This window comes from Aythya ferina (genome assembly GCF_964211825.1).
Source record: "Aythya ferina genome assembly, chromosome: 1".
NCBI classification, from domain to species: Eukaryota; Metazoa; Chordata; class Aves; order Anseriformes; family Anatidae; genus Aythya; species Aythya ferina.
In genome coordinates this window covers 154,987,460-154,997,434 of record NC_140296.1, presented here as the reverse complement: position 1 = coordinate 154,997,434, position 9,975 = coordinate 154,987,460, and the positions used below count along the sequence as shown (strand labels likewise).

General features: G+C 33.9%; 1 protein-coding gene across 2 annotated transcripts in view; it reads right to left on the bottom strand.

Moving 5' to 3' along the window:
* Positions 1–450: 450 nt before the first annotated feature.
* TMTC2 (transmembrane O-mannosyltransferase targeting cadherins 2) overlaps positions 451–9,975 on the bottom strand; it is a 256,087-nt gene continuing 246,562 nt past the window's right edge. The window contains exon 12 of one of the 2 annotated variants that reach the window (XM_084505628.1): positions 451–3,372. In XM_084505628.1, the coding sequence (XP_084361754.1) occupies positions 3,193–3,372 (180 nt within the window). In that variant the 3' untranslated portion in view covers positions 451–3,192. The remainder of the gene's footprint in view (positions 3,373–9,975) is intronic. The other variant, XM_084505627.1, reaches the window with a different exon arrangement.

Below are 9,975 nucleotides of genomic sequence, written 5' to 3'. Positions count from 1 at the left end.
CATCAGAGAAAGGTGATCTCAAACACTAAAAAGGCCATGTATGTAAAGCCAACTCTTCTTCCCAGTTTTTGTAGCCAATTATACATTCTAGAAGCATTTTTACTGAGGTCATATTTGTATGTCAATATAAAAATAAATTATAAGTAGAGCTTATTCACTAGCTTTATTTCCCATACAGTTTAGAAAGAGCATTCAAATTTAACAGTTACCATACGCTTTTGGCTAGATTTATAAGTAGATATATTCAAAAATGCTTCCAGGGAACCTTTTTGAAAATATCAAATTAATAATAATTGTAATAGAATATAGAAAAAAAAAAAAAAAAAAACCAGCTACAATAGATTTTTACTTTGTTTAAGCTATATAGCTCTCTCACGACTAACTCACTAAATTAGAATAAGAATTAAAAAAAGAGTTGCTACAGTAACAGATAAAGGAATGCACAATGTATTAGTTATCAATGCTTTATTATTGAAAACAAAATTGAAATTCTCTTATCTGGCACATAAACAATTATTTCTACAAAAAAAGGAAAGCCTACAAATCTGATAATTTATACAAATAACAGTTTTTCAAAAAATAAAATTTTAATTTAGTAAACTTGTCTTGTGCTCTTCTATTTTTTAGCACTGTCTGCAATAATCCACCATAAATCCCTGAGCAGAGAGACATATTCTAGACATGTTTCAAATTTATCCCAAAAGAAGAAAGTTATCAAGCCCAGACCTATATTTAAAAATGTATTCAGGGACATTCTTGTTAAATTTACGCTAGTCTCAAGCAAAAACACAAGCATGATACTGCATCAATTGAGTGTCCCCCCTTCCCTCTTGTGTGCAATGAATACAAGTTACTAAACAAGAATGAATACAAATTGAAGGAAAGATAACATAGTAAATGAATGATTAAGACCTAGTAGCCACTGAAGTTTGATGGCTGTTGAGCAAATTAAGCTACAAGATACCACAGTTTTACACTGGGTTCAGTCACATGTTCTATCTGATTTATTTCTATATTTTTTCCAGAAAAACAGTAAAGGAGGATAATAAGTTCAGCTACTATTGTGTTCTACCACTAGTTTCAATGATAAAGTAGAAATTCAACTTTTGACCCTTCAATTTTGCTTTTCCAGCCAAAACATTATTTGAGAAAAATTTTACACATTCCACAAAACCGAACAATCTTGCCCCTCTGGCCCTTCTGGTAGGCCAGTTGTGAATTTAGCAATATGATATTTTAGTGAGCAAGAGGAAAGAAAAGGAAACACACACTACTATATTTTCTTACTACACGGACTTTGAAACAGCTACTCCCCAATCTATTTCAACACAGATTTATATCCAAGCTTAAGTGGAAAATTATCAAGAAGAGTAACTCAAGTGTCCCCTTTTCCATTAGGTACACATACTAACCACAAAAAAAAATGCAAGGAAAACAAAATAAAAGAAATAGTAATACTCAAAGACTACTGTGTTAATGGCAGGTAACATTGCTGCAGTCAAGTAATAAATAAATAAATACAGCAAAGTATTCTTTTCTACGGTTTTGTTGGAATGGTGCTCAACAGTTAAAAAAACACCACCAACAACAAAACTTTCTCAATACAGAGCTTTTAGCAGAAGATCCTGAAGAAGCTTCAGTTCAAGGTGCTCTACCACTTTAACATTACATCTACCTTTATGAAATGAACATTGAAGCAGATACCAACAGGTCATTAAATGAAATGGTACATTTTCTTATAAGCAATAATACTTATTCCAAAGAAAGAAAGCATTTAACAAATGGCCTGAAGGAAAAAAAAAAAAAAAAAAAACTTGCAAAAGTTTCAATACACTGCAATTTAAAATAAATTATTTTTACACTTATAAACTGAAGAATAAAACAGTAACTAGGCCAAATCATTCTGAACCAGAAATTAACTGAACCTCACCAGAAGCATACTTAGATATTTGACAGCTCTGCTGCTAGCACATGTCAGAATACAAACAGAATTATAGTATTTGGTTAGACTCTGAATAGGTAATATGTTTTTAAAACACCACCACTGTGAAAAGTAACTGGCAACCACTGTTTCACATTTCTCTTGACCTATGTGCGCTATTCTACGCATAATCTAACCCAGTCCCTATTTTCTAGCCTCAACAATGTATTATTACATTCCCTTCTCTCCGAGTTAATCATGAAGTCTCTGCAGCATATACAAGCAGTAATATTTTCAAATCTCACTTGGCTGAATTATTGCAAAAATATTGGACGCAGAATCTAGTTTAAAGTCAATCTTATCTGACAACAATGTAGAAAGATTCAAACATCTTTTTTTTTTTTTTTTCCTTTTTCTTAAGATGACATTCTGACCATATTCAATACCATGGCAAATATCAGTATATCAGTCTCACTCATATTGCTAAGTCAGGACAAATCACACCTTTGGACTTTTTTGTTTGTTTGTTTTTAGCTTCTGCATACACATATGATTTGTAGATAGAATATGATAGAATTTGGGTAATCCCTTGCTCATTCTGTCTAGCCCACTGCCATTTGACTGTGCATCTCAGAAGAATTGCAACATTTTTTTTTAATAAATTGAAATAACATATATATTCTCACTAAACAATTATGACTGTGCCATCTAAACACAAGTGACAGGTTTAAAAAAAAAATAATTGGCCATATAAACTGTGAATTAAGTGGTCTTAAAGTGAGATACAGCAGCATTAAGACAAACTGCAAACACACTGGATTTAGTAGGCATTTTAATGAGTGTCAGCAAAATACTTTAACCTATTATTACCACTTTTATTCCCATATGGTTTAGTGCATACTGTACAAATTTCCTTTAGTATTTCTATGACAGTATACGTTTCAAGTACCCACAGAGTAGTAAGCAATGTGGGATTTGCAATGATTTATCAAATATGCCAAGACACTCTCTTTCGACTGCTGTGGTTCTAAATCTTTTTGTGGGCTAACACTGAAGTCCTTCATGAATATCTCAGTCTCCCTTTTTATTTAGAAAAAAAAAAAAAAAAAAAAAAAAAAAGCAGAATAGCTTCTCCTAGCAGCAATCAATCAAGATCTCTGATTCTTGCAGTCAAGTCCAATGAGTTCTCTGATCAGACAGCTGTATGGAAGTTCTAGTTTGGGTTTTTAATCAATTTAAGACACAAACAAAAAAGTTCAGAGTTTTCTGTATCATGTCTTGGCTGTCTTTAAACCTTGTTTCTCCATGATATTCCACAATTTGCGAAGATTGGACTGAGTGATGACATCATCAGGTTTAAGTTGAAGAGCAAGGAGGTAGTTTTCTTCAGCCTCTTTCAGTTTACCATTCAGATGAAGAATGGCTCCAAGATTCATTAAGGCAGCTGGATACTGGTACAAAAAAAAAAAAAAAAAAAAAAAAGGGAAAGAGAAATATTAAGAATATTTTCAATTTTCTTTTCAGACAATCTTCTTCGACTTAAATTATTCCCTTATGTTTGCAGACTTTTCATGGAAGCAATTTAGCAATTTAAGCAAATAGAGATAACAAGAAAAAGTTTCTGAACAGCTGCTGTGTACTTTGTGCTTTAAACAGATAGAGCTCTGGTGTCTACAGACATAGACTTCTTTCTTTAATGAGAAAACACAGACCTCATAAAGCTTTACATGTGGTAATGTCAGCATAGCACAGTTTCCAAGAGAAAATTAAAGTAGTCCAAGGGTGGATTAAAGACAGGAATTTAATTTTAATTTAACTCATTTCCAATAAAGAGTTTATAATTGGTGGGAACAGTTAACACACTGGAACTCATCCCTTCTCTTTCTTAATTATAACTAGTAGAAAATACAATCTGTTCTCAGATTCTAAGGTTATTCAGGAGTCCCAGGATATCCATTTAGATTTAGGCTGTGGCAATTATTCCTTTATGAATGATTGAATAAAATTAACATGGTGGAAACACTATTTTAATAACAAATATTTGAAACATTTATAGCAAATCTATGAGAAAGCTCCTTACATTACTAACAAATATTCCATCTTTAGCTAAGACAAAATGCTCCTTGTTTTAATTTTTAAATCCTAAGATTATTCCACCATGAAATAAAAGGTTTTACATGATAATTGAACATGACTAGTTACTAGAGCTAACAAATATTACAAGGGCAGAGAAAGCAGATTTATGAAGCTGAAGACAGCAGTCTAACCTTCCTTTTTGCGAGTACATAAAGTCTTCACATGCTAGCGAGAGCAAAGTATTTGCCAAACCAGTACCTTGCATTTCAAAGAAAAAGGGGAAAAAGGATACTAGACAAAATTCCCTATTGCCCCCTTTCTCTGGTCACTATCATTTCCGATGAACTTCAGGAGCACTCACTTTCAAAGTCACACAGCTTTGCCTCAGAGGATAAGACAGCACTCACCAGTTTTCTGATCAAATTGCAGTACTCAAAACGTGAAGCCACATACAAAATCAGCTTTACACTATTAGGAGTAAGTTGAGAAATGCTCTACAATTCCTTCACTGAAAATAACTTCAGGAAAATATGGTAGGTAGAAGGCCAATGACATATTCACTAGGGATAATCTCCCAGACTAATGTGGTAATGGGAAGTCGTCTGGATGAAGAAGACTTACCTATGTTCCAAACCTATCCACTAGCAAATTAAATTCTTATTCTTCTTGTTCAAGCTTCAAAAAACAAAACAAAACAAAACAAAACAAAACAAACAAAAAAAAAACTGTAACTCATGCCCCAAACCTAAATTTTGCAGTGGAAATGTGCTCAGAAAATACTTTACTTTTATGTTCTATGGATATTTCATATTTTTTCACCTTTCTTCCTGCTTCTTTTCACCTATTAAGATATAAATCATAAAAACTGATAAGGAGAGCAATGCAACAATTTTTCAGAACACATGGTTTCTGGAGTTTCAGAATTAGGCAAAATAAAATGAGTTCAACCCTCCCTATTGTAAACCTCATAATGCTAATGCAGTCAAATATGAAGATGTTAGTTTTAGATTTAACTTTTCTTGCTTAACTCTGACAGATTAACTCCCTGCCCTCACCCCAACTCAGATACTGCCTTCTACTATAAAACAGAACAAAAAAAAAAAAAAAAAAAAGCAAAACCCAAAATCCCCAGATGGATTTTATGAAGAATGTCTGAGTTAAATACTCTCCAAACTTTCTTCTTCAGTCATATTCCACATAAAGAAGGAAAAGTAAGCCCTTGAAATGTAATCTTTGCTACAGACAACACATACCAGCAGCCACATTACCATAGTTTCCTCATAGCGGTGTCAGTAGTACACACTATTTTATAATGGAATAATATACTCCTTAATTACAGAAGTTCTGAGTGCTAATTGAAATGATGCAAGTGAAGAATGATAGGCAAACAGCTTCACTGCAAATGGATGGCTGTCTAAATATCAACATTTTTATTAGTTTAATTTTAGATAGGAGATTTTTTTGAGAGAATTTTCTGTACATTAGCATAAGTAGGATGGTCCATACTCACTAATTTTTTAGTCATCTGTCTGACTAGAGTTTGTGAATCAAACAGCTTTTTTCAAGAGTTCAGTCATTGACATAGTACTGTTTTCTCTTTCAAAATATAATTCTGTGCAGATATATGTAGCTAGACAAAGATTACAACAGGATAAGAACTAAAAAACTTAAACCTAGAAAAACTTGTATTAAATAAGACACATTAAAATATGCTCATTTCTAATTTTATAACATTCATAAACTTATTGTGTGAGAAGTAACATAGTTTTCTAATATGGATTCCAGAATTCCCCTCCACTTCCTTCGCACATCCCTGAAGATATTGTATGTGTGTGGTACTAATCAAGTACTCTAAAGAAAGTCATATATTTAAGACTGTACACCTAGCTAAGAGAACTCTTCTGCCATCATGTCTTTAAATTAATACACCATTTCACTAGAGCAAGCAACAAAATTATATAGAAAAAAAAAATAAACCTTTTAAATAAATGTGAAAATTTTCAACTTATACTTATTATTCCTGACTTTCTGGAGACAGCAAATTTTAGGCCATTAATGCTCTAGGAAAATGTATCCATTGCAGTGAAAATTCATTTCAAGTAATCCTACAAGTTCACACCAACTCCTTCATGTTTCGGAGGAGGAAGTCCACAGGATAGCTGAAAGACTGCTCCTTGACTTTTTAGGGCATCAGCCATCCTAGTACCTATGGCATATTGTAACAGTCGCAAGAATTTTGGGCGACAGAAGGATTACACATCAGCGTCATCACTCCCTGATAGCTATAAATGATGGTCTGAGGATAGAGAGCAAAAGACATTTGCTATAGTTTTTCTTCACATGTATTTTCTTTTATTAAAGACAGCTGATGAAACTTTTCAGTACGTGAACAAAGGCAGCCAGCAGCTACCAGTGCAATAACTGGGGACTTGTAGCACTGTATAACAAATGACACCACCTACTACTTCAGAGACTTGAAAGGAGGAACAGGCCTTCTTTCATTTCCTTTTGGAGACAGATGCTTTACATCAGAAAAGCTGACTGGCAATTCTATCAGGGTTATAAATGCTATCTTTTATGGTTTATTGGAAATTATTCTCTTTATTAGCATTTTTGTTGTGGTGTGCTTGTTTCCTTAGTGTGTTTTGGAATGGCAGTGTAAGTAATGAATAACAAAATAACAAAAGGCATGAACTCAGTTGCCTGAGGTGTTTTTGGTTTACATTGATGACAGTTCTTTCAAACTTTCTCCATACCACCAATAAAATAAAATAAAATACACGAATTAAATTATTTTCTAAAATGCATTTGGAACCCTCAAATAATTCAAAATAATCTGTGTAGTACTTCAGGATTACACTAATGTAACCAAGTACCATATTGGACCCAACAACACAAAGAATCTTTCCAACACAGTTGATGAACTAGTATCTTGTTCATAATCTCTGGCTCCATGTATACCTAATGTCATATCAGAACAACACTCCCAAAAAGAAGTCTACTCCTATATATGCCTAAGAATTTATGGAGAGAAAAACAAATACAGAAACAGAGTCTAGTTCAAAAACAGCTTTTGCGTGGCAAGTATGACCAAAGAACAGCCCAAACACAAGCACTGAAATCTGAAATTCTTTTCCCCAAAGTTCTGCTTAAAATGACCTTCTTTGCTTGACACCACGGAAGCCACAGTGACAGATTCTGAAATGGAAATACATTTTGTTGCTGCTCAGGTAATTTTAATGAAAACCATGCCAGCTTATACTCCAGTAGAATAAAAACTGCAAGCTACTTCTCACTTAGCCATTTTATAAGGTCACTGAAAAGATGTTGCCAACATTCCTCTTGCTCTTAGTGAATTACTGTAGTACACGATCTTGTAGATGTTTCAAAACAAACCCAGGACTCTAATGAAAACTGTAATCAGCATGGCCAACCCATCAGAAATACACAGGTTAAGTGTTTTGTTTTAACAGTGCAATTAAGGACCCTTATTCTCTTAAATGTTCTTGTTGAGTAAAGTTTATACTTAAAGACACAATGTCACATGAACATTTAATTCCAGCACTTTTGTGTGAAAAGAAGAATTAAGATATTTCTCTTTGATAAGTGAAGATACATAGGTGATACAATAATGGCTGAGTAGTGAAGCATCACAGTATTAGTTGTAGAATGGATCACTATGTATGAAAGCAAAGTATGGTGGACTGTTTCATCTTATCAGTGGCCATGTCACAATGTGTTGTAATACCTTTTTTATCCTGTTACAGTGATGGCAAGAGTTTTTACTTGAACTTTTATTACTGGTGTTATTGCTATAGCACAACATAGTAGTTTCTGAAGCAATCAAAATGTCAACATTTTTTTTTATTGCTAAAGATAACTGTGAAAAACGCATAATTTAATGGGTGGCACTTTTGACAGACCTCAAAACATCCAAGTAAAAACCATGACCTAAGGGTTGCCCAAGATGTAAGCATACTATTCTAAAGTGTGGGGGGGGAAGGAGAGGAAGGGGAGAGGTATATAGAGATAGTGGCTTCCAACTGGATCTTACTCTCTACTATAAAATTATAGAGACAGAGTTACACATAGAAGTAGAACTTTTCATAGGAGTGAGCTACTGTTGCCAGACAAGCCAAGTGCCAGTTATTGCTTCCAGAGATTCATATTTTCTACCTGGTTCTCTATGCTGCTTTATCTCTTAAGAACTGCAGTTTGCATATGCTCCCTCTGGTATTTTGTTCCAAACAGCACATAAATCACAACTAAAACACCTATCTCCAGTAAGCTGTCTGAGATGACAATAGTAAATAGTCTAAGAAGAGATAGCTTAGTGGAAAAAGCATTCTGGAAGAAGATGACAGAATGTATGGCAAAATGTTATGGATCAAAGAGAATGAAAATGTATAAAATTCATAGTTGAGGGAGATTTCCTGCATCATCAGCCCAGACTGCAAAGCACTCAGTTCTATTGTAAAATAAAAACATCAGCTTCTTTGCAAACTCTCTCATAAAATGAAAGAATGCTATGCAACTCCTCCTTTACGACAGTTAAGTGCACACTTAATTGCAAGTTTGCCCGTGAACAATTTCTGCAAATATGCTTCTGTGTCAACAACAGCTTTCAGCTTAAATAGCGAAGATGAGAAATGGAGAGAAAAACATTCTCCCTGCAAGTACTAATTTGAGTAAATATTCTGAAGAGCACAGTTTCCACAGTTGCATTAGTCAGAAATGGACCTAAACATCTCTGCTGTAAAGGGAGCCTGCATCCCAATCTAATTACTGTGAGGTTAACTAACATACATAGCTACATAAATCTAACTAACAGCAAGCCTGGGCCCTAGAGGGGAGTGGATCCTTGGATTTAGTCATCGGGTTTGAGAGTATTACATTGATAGTAACTCTGACAGAGAACAGCCTTAGTAATTTACTGATATTCCTTTAAATATATAGTCTTTATTTCATATTCTAGTCATATTTAGTTCACCAAAGTGGCAAGTTATTAATCTCCAAATGAAAAGATGAACACCCTCAAGAAAAAAATAAGGACATCAAAAAACAAAGCACACATACACAAAAAAAAAGCAGATAGGAAAAATGCACAGTTTCTGTTGAATAACATTTATGCAACAGCCTCAAATCAGGATAATGTACCAAGGTAATAAGGCAAAAGTAAAGGCCATCACTTGGTCACCTTACCAACTGATGGTACTACATAAACGCTAGGTCATATATTTTTGTTTTGTTTTGTTTTGTTGTTCTGCTTCTATCTTTATTTATTTTTACATTTGGACATTTTCATCTGGACATTCAAAGCAGATGATGCTTTTACGTGTCTGGTGCAATGAGAGAATATAAGGCAATTGTCTGTAAGGATCTAGTCTTGTGTGCTTTTGAACACTGTAGACTTTCCTGTCTAAAATCAAAAGCTCCAAGATATTTATACCTAAAACCCCAAACTGGAAAATGAAGGATTGCTCCCCTTCCTAGTCATCAATATCAGTAAGGAAACCCACAGTTGTGAGTTGCAGAAGAATTCTAGACTTGGCACAAGGAGGAACATCAGCTGGTCTAGTTTGTTTCTCAAATTATCACATCAATATGGGGCATTTTATCGTCAATTTTCTGCAGCCAATGGAGATTTTTTCACTCCATGTTTTCTTCATATTAAATTCCATAGAATACTCCAAGTTTTAAAAACATAGCTATCCAAAACTAAACAAGTGTATGGAGATGTATGTTGCATCTTTTTGCTGAAAAGCTACCTACCATTGGCCTTTATATAAATTCAGAGTATACCATTTTATAAATGGGCAGGTTAACAAAAGCCTTTGTTACAGCTGGTAAAGGTTGCAGATCACCGTGGCAGCTTTAAAAGTCCCATGAAAGTGTACATTTGTAATTTCAGTATATCTAGATTTTTTATCAATGGCCATGCATCCATTGCTTTGATTTATGCTTAAAAAAACTCCTAG